We start from the raw sequence: 13,553 nt of genomic DNA, 5'->3' as shown, positions 1-13,553 counted from the left end.
GGGGGTGGCCGGCGGCGGGGAGAGGGGTGGGGGGGGAGGGGGCCGCGGGGGGAGGGTCGCCGCCCCGGCCCGCCGGCAGCCCCGCACCGCCGCGCCCCCGCCCCGCGCGCCCGCCGCGGCCCGCGGACCTGCCCCGCGGCTCGCGCGCCCACCGCGAGGTGCCGGACACGCGGCCGCCGCCCCGCGCCGCTCCCCCGCCCGCGGCCCCCTCCCCCGCCGCTTCCTCTAGCTCTCCCAGCCCCTTCCCCCCACGTGTGGGTGACGTCAAAATTCCGCGAAAAAGCCGCGTGGTGGCTCCCCGAGCGGAGGCGCGATTCCGCCGCCCAGCGGCCCCCTCCCGGGCGCGCCGGGGGGAGGGCGAAGCCCCGAAACGGCCGGTTCCTTTTCCTCCTGGGAGGCCGGGCCCCGCCGACGCCGCGGGCCAGGCGCCCCCCGCCCCAGATCTTATTGGAAAATTCACTTTTATAAACCTAATGCATTTCCAGAGCTATTTTCGGCCTCGTGAGGCGTGTCCTGCAGCTGAATCAGACAGGAAGAGGGGGAAGTTCGGGTCTTTTTATTTATTTATTTTTTTCCAAGGGAGGGGAGTGAGAGGCTAGGTGGGTGAACAGACGGCAGGCGCAAGCCTTCCTGACCCACGCCTATCGCATCTGCTGCCTCAGGCACACCGAAAGGGCAGTGTTAATGCACAGGCCGGGCCCGACGCTGCCCCCCGCTGGATCCCGAGCGCCCCAGAGAGGCGACTGGGGGCGGGCGGGCGGCGACTGGGTCCCGGAAACGTATTCACACCTGGAGTCCCAGGGCTCCGGCGTTGGGAAGCCTTCCATCGGCTCGTCCCTACGCACCTTCCTTGCCCTTGTGGCCTCCGTCCCGACCTGTCCTTTTCCTTCGGCACGTTCTTACAGTTAGCTTTCACTCCCTTCCTGTGACACCGCCCCCCCCCCATTTCTCTTTCTGTACTTTCTCTAGTTCTTTTTGGTGTCCCGGGAGCCAGGAGCTGAGACTAGGACATTTACCACTTACTTTTAACTAACCGTCGGGTTTTTGGGTTTGTCAGATCATCCCTCAGTGGAGAACCACAGACACAGTGCAATTCTTTGGAGGACTTAGGGGGAGGGCGATGGTCCCCATTCCCCAGGTTGAACTCACTCCCCTCCCCCCACCCGGCCGGAGTGCCCCTGCACGGACACCGCGGGGCTCGAACTCGCGCGCCTCTATAGCTTTGAGCCGACAACGTGATCACCTGGCCCGCCGGCAGCTGCCAGGTGAGCTTGGGAGCATGTGTGCTTAGCGTTTGCAGGTTCCTGCAGAAATGTGCCGATAGACACCCAACACCCGGCTGCACCCTACACCTACAGGGTTTTGTACACTTTCCAACCGAAACTCCAAAACGCGGGGAGTAGGGGGTGGGGAGCCAGCACAGAAAGGAATAAAAGTCCAATAAAACTTATGTTCACTAAAGTTTATCACTGATTCTATAAAGGACAGGATTTTTTTTTTCCCTGAGGGTGAAAAGGGGATAAGGAAAAACCAACATAATTTTTTTTTCCCCCCACAGTGACCAGTTTTGACTTAAAAGTCAGAGCACAGGAGATTGGGTTTTTCTCTAAACCTGAGTATATACGCAAAGAAAAAGCGCACGTTTGCCCAGAAGGCAACGTGCCTGTTCCCGCGTGCTAGGCGCAGTGCTTTTTAACAAGCAAAATTAAGATCTTAACACATGGTCGGAGTGGCGACCCAAAGGGAAAACTCAGTTTCCAGCTCAAGCCTCCCGGAGACATTCCTGCCAACCTCCGCACCCTCTCACGCCCCACCCCGTGCGCTGGAGACTGAAACCCTACTGGGGGACTGATTCGATGCGAGGTTAATGTTCGGGAACAGTCCGTAATAGGAAGGGGAAGTGAATGGGGGAACTTGAAGAGGCGAGCCTGCCACGCGGGAAGCGTCCGTACTCGTGGGTCTAGGTGAATGAAGAGGCCACGGGGAGAGGGGGCATCCGCCCGCGCCCCTCTGTACCCCTCCTCTTCGCGACTACCGCTCCCCCAGTCCCGCGCCCCGCCGGAATTTCTCAGGGAAGCCAGACAGGAGTAGGGGTGGGGGTACAGGGGAGGGAAGGGGCGAGAGGGCCCTCGGCGGTCTTCTGAGATTTGAGACGTCGCCACCCAGGCTCTCTCCCCAGGGTGGGCCAGGCCGGGAGGACGACCACCCGCCTCTTCCCCTCCCCCCTTCTCCCCACTTCAGGAGCCCAGGACTGGGGATGCTTTCCCTGCTGGGAGGTGGAGAGAAGACCGTGCTGGGTTAGTTATCAAGTGATGTCAGGAGGCTGGAAGCCTTCGCCGACTTCTGTCCTTGCCTGTCAGGCTAGATTTATACTTTAAAAATACCTCTCTCACCCCTTGCCCCCCTTCCCCCCCGCCCAGCAGCTTTCTTTGAACCGCTGATAGGTGGCTGGGGTGAAGTCTGAGTAATTCCTTCATGGGGTCGGTTCTTAAAATCTAAGTTAATATATTTATCTGGAGTGACTCAAGCTTGAGTCGGGAAGTCCAAGTTGACTAAAATCAATAGGTAATTGTTAGGAACCGACTCTATTCCGAGGAACACTGTACTCAGCCTGAGTGTCACCCACTACGTAGGACTGTTTCATTTTGAGTTGCAAGCTGGGTTTCTCAGCTTTTTGCTTCCCGAAAGCTAATGGCTTCCACAGCAATTAGACATTTTCCTCGCCCTCCCCCTTCCCTCCCCTTTCTTTACCTACGGTAGATTGGATACTAATTCCCTGGGCTATTGATAAGGTCGCAGGCGCCCCGGCCTCTCCCCAGCCCGCGCCCGCCCCAGTCCCCGCTCTCCCTCCGCCCTCCCTTGGCTTCCTTTTGATGTAGCGGGGAACGCGTCCTACTAAAAAAAAAAAAAAAAAAAAAAGAAAGAAAAAAAAAGAAAAAAAAAAAAAGAAAAAAGTAATCTGCCCGGTAACAATCAGCGCGCAGTAGCAGGAGCCCCAGAGCTATTGGCTATGCAAATAGAGGGAGGGGAGACGGCGCCCCAAACTCTTACTCACCCTTTTAAAGCGATATTCCCCCCCCTTCACTCCCCCCACCCCTTCCGCCCCACCCTCGTTTAAAGGGGCTGGCCTCAGGGCCTGAGTTAATCGCTAGCACCTCTGGTTTATTCACTCCCCGCCTTCTCTATTCCACTCTCCCCCCCCCCCTTTCAGGGAACCGAGTGTACAACTCACCCAGCGCACCCCCACCCCGCTCTCCACGCCCCGGTTCGGGCCCCCTTTCTCGGTGAAGGAGGTGCTCGGTCGATCACGGTGTGTCCCGAGCCCTGACCCACGCCATGCTCCCTGCACGTGCCAGCTGGGCCAACTTGCTGGGGTCTCTGGGGTCTGTCCCCTTCCCCCCAAAGTGAAATTACACTGAAAGTTGGGGGGCGGGGTGGAGGGAGGAAGGAGGTAAGGAAACGCCACCATATCCCCTGTAAAAGCAGCCTTGACCCCGGGATGCATTTGAGCACATGTCAGAGCCGACTGCGCGGGCAGCATCTCCATCGTAATCCCGCTCCCCGGGAGAAAGCCCCGGCTGGCGGGTGAGGCGTGAACCCAAGGGGTCGGCGAGGATGCCAGCGAAGGACCCAGGGTGGAAGTCTTGGGCCTCCGGGGAAAGGAAGGGGTGGTGTTGTTTGCGCAGGGGGAGAGAGGGGGAGCCAAACCTAATCCCTCCCTCGCCCCCCCTCCCATCCCCTCCCCCTCCCGGGCTATTTCCTAGAAAGCTGTATCAGTGTGGCCACGCTCGGCGCAGACACCTCGGGCGGCTTGTCAGCAGATGCAGGGGCGAGGAAGCGGGTTTTTCCTGCGTGGCCGCGGGCCGCGGAGGAACCGATGGTAGCCCTGCTCCCCACCCCCCGGCCTGCGGCAACCCAGGGCGCCTCTCCGCTGCTCCCCGTGGCGCCTGTAGCGCCCCCAAGAAGGGGAGGGTTTCTGCTCTAGGGTCACATTCTATCACGTCGGAGAAGCCGCCCCCTCCCTCCTAACACCCACCCCTTCCTCTTCTTCCTCTCCACACACACAAGCGGGGGTGGGGGGGGGGGACACTGTTCTGGTCCCTTTAATCGAGCTTTTGAAACAGCCTTGAAGTGATCAGGAACTCAAACGTCCGGACAGAGCCTTTATCTCTGGATAGCCAAGGTTGCTATTTTCTAAAATCGCTTTCCTTAGTCTTCACTTAAGGGGTCTGTTTCTAAATTGCCTGAGCCTACCCCATCTTCAAGCGACCTACCCCTCATTCTCGGATCCTACATACATGGGCAGGAGTAGAAAGATCAATTTTGAGAAACCAAAGTTGGAAGGTCGTATTTTGGCACGATACACTCACAGAATGTGCGAAATTAGAGGGAATAAATAGAAATCGGTGTGTTTTTTTGTGGGTTCCCCTATCGGGGCCCCTGGCATGCAGGGCTGGATAGAGGGAGAGGGCCTCGGAGAGCTAAGGAGAGGGGTGGGGGGGCGGGGGACCGCGTTTGAAGTTAGGTCGGGCCAGCTGCTGTTCTCCTTAATAACAAGAGGGGAAAGGAGGGAGGGAGGGAGAGATTGAAAGGAGGAGGGGAGGGACGGGGGGGAGGGAAGGGGAGGAGGAACCGGAGAGGGGAGCGAAGCGAGAGGGAGGAGAACTAACTGCCCAGCCAGTTTGCGTCACTGCCTCGCAGAGCAGAGAAGAGCGAGCAGGGGAGAGCGAGACAAGTTTGAAGGGGAGGGCAGGCAGAGTTAGCAGCCCCCGAGGCTCTCCTCTCCCACCGCCCATCCCTTTCCTCTCTTCTCCCCCAGCCTCTCTCTCTCTCTGCCCCATAACTTTTCTCTCGAAAAGTCCCTATTTAGCCAAAGGAAGGAGGTAAGGGGAACCCTCTCCCCTCCCCCCTCCCAAAACCCCCCAACTTTTCCAGTCCGGAGAAAGCAGGGGAGCGAGCGGGCGCCCGGCTGGCCATGGAGCTGCTGTGCTGCGAGGTAGACCCGGTCCGCAGGGCCGTGCCAGACGCCAACCTGCTATACGACGACCGCGTTTTGCAGAACTTGCTCACCATCGAGGAGCGCTACCTTCCCCAGTGCTCCTACTTCAAATGCGTGCAGAAGGATATCCAGCCCTATATGCGCAGGATGGTGGCCACCTGGATGCTGGAGGTAAGTCTGCAGACAGACTCTGTCTGTCCCCATCCGAATACTCGGCCACCCCCCCCACCCCGCAGGGGACCCTAAAACTGGGAGAGGGCAGGCTCCGCGCTCGCCTCTCCGCTCCCGTGCGCGAGTTTACCCCGCGCCCTTTGGCGAGACGCGTGGCTACGTTTCTGTTCCCTGCAGGATGCAAGACTGACTGGGGGAGGGAAGGGGGAAAAGGGAGGGGGGAGGAAAATCTGGGAGAAATGAGGCTGTCCTGGGGCGGGGGTGGGGGAGCATCCCGCGCGCGTGTGCCTGCATGTGGCTGCCTCTTCTTCCCACCCCCATCCCGACCTGTCTTTGGCGAAGCCGCGGCTGCTTACGGTGCAGTGAAGAAGGGAGCAAGAGTGTGAAATCGGGGGCCCCAACGTAAAAAAAAGCAGCCCCCCAAAGGCCAGAGCAAATTCGCCCTAGCTTCAGGTCCCCGCATGTGGTCGCGACTCCGCGTTGGCACTTAAGGGGGGGGGAGGGAGGGGGAGGAGGGAGGAGGAGAGAAACGGAGAATTCAGGAGCCCCGGAAGTCGCAATGAAGAAACGTGTGTTTTAGGGGAACCCAAAAGAACCACTTATTTACCCTTGCTCCAAATCTTTGCCGAGCAAGCCGTGTGCCCACGTATGCACAGCTCTGGACCTGTCGTGGTTTCGCCATGTTGCTTTGCAAACTCCGGTTGGAAAGGCTGGAAAACGTCGCCCGCCCCCCCCGCACCCCGTTATCCCGGCCACCCCACTTGTAATAGTGCCCTCTCCCCCAACCCCCACCTCACGAAGGTTACTTACAGTTTAGCTTTCCAGGTTCCTCGGTGCGGAGATTTGGGTGGGGTAGGAAGGGGGGGAGGAGGTGTGTGTAGGGGGGGATGTCGGGGAACCCCTAAAGGAGAGGTCAGAGTCCCCCGTGCCTCTCTCCGGCTGCTCCCCGTTCCTCGGCTTTCCCCCAGCTCGGCACCACGGTCCCCAGTTTCTGCCCTTGTGGGCCGCAGCCGGACACTCCCGCCGCGGCGCTCACCCCTCCAAGTTTCCCCTCGGGATCCAAAGCCCTAGGGGTCAAGATACAGACCTTTCCGGCACCCGAAACCTCCGTTTCGGGAAGCCTGGATCCTCTTTGGGGTTTTCACGCCAAAACGGCTTTTCTAGGATATTTCCTCGATTTTTAATTATTTTTTGAAACCGTCTCCCCATGCTCCGAGTCCAGCCGCCGAGGCTGCGGCGCTTCCTCCTCTCCTCCCTCCCCCTCTCTTCCCCACCTCTCCCCACCCACCCCCCCAATAGCGGCGTCTGGGTCGCAGGGACCCCCCCGGACATTTTTTCCAATTGTCGGGAATGATAGAGCAGGGTCTGGGGGTCCGAATGAGACCAAGAAGAAGACCCCCGGAGCTTTCAGAATATTTTTATTGATTTTTTGAAAAGATGACGAAATCCAAAAAAGAGAGTGTGAGTGAGTTAGAGTGAGCAAAGAAGTCAGTAGCCAAAGGGAGCGTCGCCGAGCCGGGCGGCTACTGCGCATTTGTTTGCCTCCCGGGTTCGGATCTTCCATTCACCTCCTTTTTTATGTTCCTGGGGAACACCCCAGGGCGGATGGACTCTCTAGATTTTCTCCGTTTTCCTCGTCTTTATTCTTATCACATATTCTACTCCCCTCCCCCTCCCCACTCAAAAATTAAATATTTTTGCTTCTTTCCATAGGTTATGCCTTTTCTTTTCTTTCTTTTTCTTTTTCTTTCTTTTCTTTTTTTTTTTTTTTTTGTCTTTTCCTGGTACTATTCCCTTCACCCCCCCTCAACCCTTTCCCGGCTCCCATTGTAGGTCTGCGAGGAACAGAAGTGTGAAGAGGAGGTCTTCCCTTTGGCCATGAATTACCTGGACCGCTTCTTGGCTGGGGTCCCAACTCCTAAGACCCATCTGCAGCTCCTGGGGGCTGTGTGCATGTTCCTGGCCTCCAAGCTCAAAGAGACTATCCCTCTGACGGCAGAGAAGTTGTGCATTTATACTGACAACTCCATCAAGCCTCAGGAGCTGCTGGTAATGACCCTCTCCTTTCTTCCCCCCTTTCTCTTCGTCCTTCCATCTTTGCTCTCTCCAGGCCTGATAAGCTTCTACCCACTGCTCCCCAAACAAATCCTTTGGATCCCAGATTACCACACTGCTGGAATTTTTACATTTTAGGAGACAATGCATTTAATATGATTTCTTTTTTGTTCCTACTGTGTTCCAGGCACTGTGCTAAGCACTAAGGTTACATCCATGAATAAGATCCCCCGAGACATTTGTGTTGGTGAAATTCATTTGCAGTTGTGTGCCCTTGTGTGCGTGCATGTGTGTGTGGTGTGTGTAGGGGAGACTTGGGACACAGCGATAACATTTTAATTAAATTCAAATTTTCAACCACAGAATTCTGAGAAATAGTTCAACTTCTCACATGGTAGGAATGTCTTCACATGATAGTGTTTTGTGATGTGTCTCCTAAGAATCCAGAGTTCAAAAGTCCTATGAAGTCTCAAGATCCCGAAAGATACCTGTACATAGTAGATGTTCACTAAATATCATCAAATTGACTTTTGACCCAAGTCCAAATTTGGTGTTTTATTGGAGGAATCTGAGGCCTGGGTTACTAGCTCCAGTGGGGTGGTGACCTCTGTCCCATGACAGGGGTCTTCTCTTGACTCTGGTTTTCTACCAGCAAAGCCCCCCTCTCCCACCCGTCTTTTTCCCTGTGGCTTCACACTTTAGGCATCCATGTTGCAGCAGTGTGGAACGGTAGGGTGGCTCCCAGGCCCACCTTCCGTGGTCTGCACACCTTTCTCTGCACTGTTCGCAAAAGGGGGCCCCCTCTGACCGCCCCTCCCCCTCTTCACTGGCGAGGCCTGCACAAAGTCCACAGGGCTCCGACAGGCTGGTAGAACTGAGCTCTTTGTGAGAGGCCTCCCTTTCTGGGGCTGTGCTGCCATCTAGTGTCAGACATGTGCAAGGACGGGGGAGGAATTGCGGAGAATGTCGAGAGAGGGGGCATGAATGACTTCACCTTTGAACCGCTGCCAGATTTCAGCTGCTTCTGGTTTGGTCTGGGAGGCCCAGAAAGGTGCTTTCTTCTGGGAGATCTGCTTCCTTTAATAATAGTACAAGAAGAGTGTTTTAGATTCACATTCCCCTGTGAGAAGAAAGGGCTGGAATTTCAAGCCATCTTAGAAGACACGGGCTGTTTAGTAATTTTGTCTTTTTTTCCTCCCCCCACCCCACACCCCAACCCTCTGTAAAAAGCCAAGGCGGACTTTAAAGTATGTAAAGAAATTGTTAGAATTCATTACTAGTTTGTTTTTCTCATGGGAGACCAGGAAAATGAATCTTCCATTTGGTTTGTTTATTTCAACATGATGGTGGACAATGGTGTTTTTCAGGACACCCCAGTTTTTTCCAGGACCAGCCAAGCTAATGAATATTGCTCCACAAAACCCTGCCTGTGTTTTCCATTCCCCATCTCTTTCTCCCAGAAGCTGGGATCCGGAGAAGTCCTAGTTTACACTGGAGAAAGCTGGGGTCCAGCAAGGGGAAGGGAGTTGCCCCGGACCACAAAGCCTCTTCGTCCTTCAGGAGGGGGCTGGGGCTCTGGTTCCTGGCTTAGCAGATGGAAGAGAGCCTGGGGGGTTTTAGAGCAAATGCGGGAGCAGGGTGGTTTCCGCCTCTCTTTCTTCTGAAGACAATTAATTGGATAGGCCCGTTTTTTCCCTCTGAGGGCACATACTTTTAGGGTTTCTTTTTGGCTTGTTTTACTTTCAGCACAAGTCCCCAAATATACCCCGATAAGGGATAGAAGAAGTTGGGCTTCTGGTGAGAAGAAGCCCGTAAGAGTCGGGGTTGCATTGTCCCCCCTTGGCATTGAACGGAGGGATTCCGTGGACCGTGCACAAGCATTTTCACTTTGCCCCAATCACCTCCTGCTGCAACATGGGGTTGCTAATGACCATCCAGTGGGTCCTTAAGTCACGATGACAAAGGCCTATGAAACATTTAGGTGAAAGGGCACTCTGTGGCTGGGTGTCTTTTCCCCAGGACTTCCGCATTATGCATGGAGGAGAAAGTTTTGAAGCAGATTAGAATGGCACTTTTTGGCACCAGCTATAAGGCAGCTGATTGGTTGCCCAGAAGTTGGGCCCAGGAACCTTAGTTTGACCTTTATCTGTGTACATCATTTTCCTGTGAGGATTTTAAAAACTATTAGTCCAGCGATAGAGACATAGACAGCAAATTACTACCTAAGGGCCACCATGACCTTGGCAGTATCTTTTCGCACGTTCAGCTTTCTGGGTGGGCAGGCTTCAGCACTGCCTGCAAGTCAAGGTTGGCCGGGGGTGGGGAAGCCAAGAGGAAAAGAAATAGGAGAAAACAGAGTCTTAGCAGTAGACGCCTGGGTTCTTCCTATTGCCAGTCCTGCCTCCCATTGGAAGCCTAAGAAGAGAGGTCAACAACTACCAAGCTTTGGGGGACACTTGCCAAAGGCCCACCTCCCCATCCAGCAGCATCCTCCTGAGCATCCTTAAAACCGATCTGGATCCCCACCCACCCCGACCCCTGTCCCAGACAGGAAACCAGGTCCACCTTTGGGTTTTATATCCTCTTCCCCCCCCCTCCCTCCCTCAGGAGTGGGAGCTGGTGGTGCTGGGCAAATTGAAGTGGAACCTGGCCGCCGTCACCCCTCACGACTTCATCGAACACATCCTTCGTAAGCTGCCCCAGCCGAGCGAGAAGCTGTCTCTGATCCGCAAGCATGCGCAGACCTTCATTGCTCTGTGTGCCACTGGTAGGAGCAGGCTGGAGCTGGAGGGGGCCTTGGGAGGGGCAGACACCTGCTGAAGAACCCCTTGGGGGGGGGGTCAAGGGCGTAGGGAGGGAGGGAGGATGGGGGTGCTCCCTGGTATGGGCCTGAGGGGCTTAGGAGATGGGCTGTGTTTTCCCGACTATCTGAGCTGGTATATTCTTTTTTTCTCTGCTAAACTCATAAATGGTTTATGACGACAGGTGTGGTAAGGAAAAAAAAAATACGGCCTATAAAAATAATTCTTTATGATGTCTAAAGTGCTCTTTGAAGATTATATATACTGCTCTCTGGTTGTGTTTAAATCTTTAATCTTTTGAGGAAAAGGATGGCTTGGAGATAAGCCCAAGAGGAAATTTGGGGGTTGGGGGCAAATACAGGTTAAAGGAACACTGTCAAGATAAATACACGGCTTGCCCTGATAAGGGAGGCCAAAGGAGTTCTTTCTACTGTAGGACACGTATGTATAGCTGTTCCCTCTGCTGGCCGGGGGAGTAAACCCGGCTGGCTCTCAGCAGGGACTCAGGTTCTCAGCACTAGATGCCCTCACTTCAAGTGCTGGTGTTTTGACTTTGGTTGCAAGCTCTAACGTAGCAATCACGACTGGGTTTTTCATAGTAAAAGCTTTCTACCCACCCTGTTGATCCCACAGTTGATACATAGTTCTTACTGGCCCATTTGCTTTGCACTTCCCCTAATAAACTAAAGGCAGTGGTTTGACACTGTCTCATGAAACTGAACCTTGGCCAGTTTCTACCATTGTTTTCCTGGTAGTGACCATGAGAGAGATGGTGGAATTAATCTTCCAAGAGAGAGACCCTATAGGTGAAGAAGTGACCGTCTGGGCAGATCTTTGGTTTGGGGGTGGGAGGTTGGTGGGTGAGTGGGGAGGACTGGGGTGCAGAGAGATCAGCCCCAGTTTGCCAAGAGCTGTTGAATTTTAGAGTTGGGACTCGCGGGGGAGTTAGGGAGTTAACTTCTTTCAATACCTTGTTACATGGTATTCATGAGTTAGTACAGACAGATCACACAGTAGGCCAGAGTGTGCATGCTGTGTTCTCAGTCAAAAGGTCAGGCTTTGCTACTTCTCACTGGATGACCTTGGACAGGCCTCTTCACCTCTCTGAACCTCAGCTTCTGTCTGCAAAACACATCTGTGGGTACGTGATCTGTACAGGCTTTTCAGGGTATTTAGGAGAAGGAAAATCAGGAGGAGACGTGGTGCAGGGAGGTGCTTCATGAGCCCAAGAATGCGTAGACCATGTGTGGTGGCACTCCTTGTGAAAGTACCCCCATCTCCTACTAGGAACTTCATCCAAGTTCAGCAGGATCCCTTGCTCTGCCTTCGCGGGCTGGAGTGTCCCCAGGTACCCACGCTGGAAGCCCGAGCACGGGTTTTTTCCACATGCTTGCCCTTCCTGATCCAGACCCGTTCATGGGTTCCATGGCAAGTGCATATGCCCTGTGCCCCTTTGTGGGAGAGTGAGCTGCCTTTCCCGCAGTCCTGACCGGCCATTCTTTGGAGCCCCCCTGGACAGTAGCCATTCTTCTGCTTCCTCTCTTCTCCTGCTGCCTGACCCGGGGCCCTAGAGGTCAGTCCCTCATTGACTTGTCATTTTGTCTCCCAGGCCCTTCCTCTCCATTGTCATGATTCACTGTGGGGGAGGAGTCAACCCGTCCTTTTTTCTCTGGCCCTAGGACAGCTGACCCCTTGACCCTAAGCTCCCTCATTGCCCAGCTGTTAGCCAGAGTTCTGCTTTGACCTTGTCTCTTGACTGACAGATCTTTTGGGGTCTGTCCACCCATCCCTCCATTCTCCTCTCTGTTCAGGGTAGAGATGGTGGGTAGAATTACCCAGGCATGGGTAGATCTCCAGATTCTGTAAAGGCTCATTCTCTAAAATTGGGGATCCTGCCCCCCACCTCTGACCTTCCTGCCTAGATTCTTGGGGTGGCTGCCAACTTTGTTGCCAGAGTAAGAAGCCTGGAACTCGGGTCCTGAGGACAGAGGTCTGAGGGGTGGGCAGGGGAAGTCACAATGACTGCCTTTTGGGAGACTTGAGCTAACCTGGACAGGAAGTGAGGCAGGATAGAAGGAATAACTCCAGCCGAATGAAAACTGCAAGCCTTAGGTACTAAGGTACTAAGTCTTAGGTGTGGACTGGTCAGACAGAGGGGCGTTCTCAGAAGTTTCCTGAGTCTGGGAAAAATGGGTCTGTCTCACAAGGCTTTTTCTTCCTTGACCTGTGCTTGTGTCTGTATGAAGGACCAGGTTACATAGCAACCTCACAGTGGGGAGTTTTATAGCAGTTGGCTCGACAGTATAAAAGCCAAGGGCTGCTTTTCTTGGAGGAAACCTCTCCCACTTAGAGGAGAGACTGCATTTGGGGGCCGGGGCTGACAAATGGTTCACTGCCTAAGACTATCTGGCAAGTAGCGGGCGCAAGTAACCGAGAACCAAAGGTAGGTGTGACACCGAGACCATCCTGTCTGCTCCAGGTGCCTCACAGCTCCCGCCTGGCCCTTCAGCCCAAAGCCGAAGAGGCTGCGGGGTTGGGGTTCGCAGGCCTACAAGGCCTACATTGGGTTCTGAGGAGATGATGGCCCGCCCTGAGGCTGTGTGGCTAGTTGATGGGAAAGCTGGTTGTGAAAGAGCTGGCAGTTCCCTAGGCTGTGTGGGGAGTGCATGTGTGTATGTGAAAGGGGAAGAGAGAGAGGGCAGGAGAGCAGAGAGGGGCCGTGAGAAGGGGAGTGAAGCTGCAGTTTTCCTCACAGGCTGGAGGGTAAGATGGCAGCCAGGCCGAGAGGGGCCCTCCTGCCCCCTCCCTCCTCAGCTCAAAATGGCTTCTGGTGGGAGAGAGTGCCTCCAACTGCCCAGTGTTCCTGTCAGGGCCAGTCGTGGTCCACAGGGGCACTGTGGACCTAACTGCCAGCCCCTGGCATCCATCCCCTTTTCCTGAAGCTTTTGATCCTGGGGAGGCAGAACTGAGCCTTAGTGTACCCCTGGTTGTAGTTCTGACGGTAGAGTCCCCCAGGTCTGCAGATGAGGACAGAAGGACCAGAGATGACTCAGGATTGCACTCTGGCACTGGAAGATTCTTGATGCATGATATCATGCTCAACAGAGGATTCCAGTTAGTCTAGAAAGCCGATGACCTTGAGTTTGAACTTGGTGTGGAGGTGCTTAACCCCACATGTCCCTCTTTTTGCCTCGGGCGGCACCTCCAGGTGCTGGGCTAAGCTCTTGGCTCCATGCATGTGAGTAGTCCCGCCCAAGACTCCGGACGCCAAGACCCGAGCCCTAGTGATGATGATACCCCTTGGGTTCCCAGTCTTCTTGGCTTTCCCTAAAGAAGATTCATGACCTTCCATCCTGAGGTATAATCATAGCCAGGACCTGGAGAGGGTAGGTGATGCAGCCCCTTATCCAAAAAGGGAGGTGTGCCCTAGTGATGGCCAAGTGGGGAGAATTTAGACCACCTTCCCTTCTCGGAGCCCTTGCACCCTCTCTGCTGCTGACGGCATGGAAACGTGAGGAAGTGGCTCT

General features: G+C 55.0%; 1 protein-coding gene across 2 annotated transcripts in view; it reads left to right on the top strand.

The window, feature by feature from the left end:
* The first annotated feature begins 4,649 nt into the window (after nucleotides 1-4,649).
* Nucleotides 4,650-13,553, top strand: part of CCND2 (cyclin D2) — a 29,624-nt gene continuing 20,720 nt past the window's right edge. The window contains exons 1-3 of one of the 2 annotated variants that reach the window (XM_044229202.1): nucleotides 4,650-5,170; nucleotides 7,004-7,219; nucleotides 9,833-9,992. In XM_044229202.1, the coding sequence (XP_044085137.1) occupies nucleotides 4,976-5,170; nucleotides 7,004-7,219; nucleotides 9,833-9,992 (571 nt within the window). In that variant the 5' untranslated portion in view covers nucleotides 4,650-4,975. The remainder of the gene's footprint in view (nucleotides 5,171-7,003; nucleotides 7,220-9,832; nucleotides 9,993-13,553) is intronic. The other variant, XM_044229201.1, reaches the window with a different exon arrangement.

The sequence above is a fragment of the Neovison vison genome, chromosome 12, assembly GCF_020171115.1.
Source record: "Neovison vison isolate M4711 chromosome 12, ASM_NN_V1, whole genome shotgun sequence".
Lineage (NCBI taxonomy): Eukaryota > Metazoa > Chordata > Mammalia > Carnivora > Mustelidae > Neogale > Neogale vison.
Note: the sequence above shows the minus strand (reverse complement) of the source record. Positions and strands in the feature narration are given on the sequence as shown.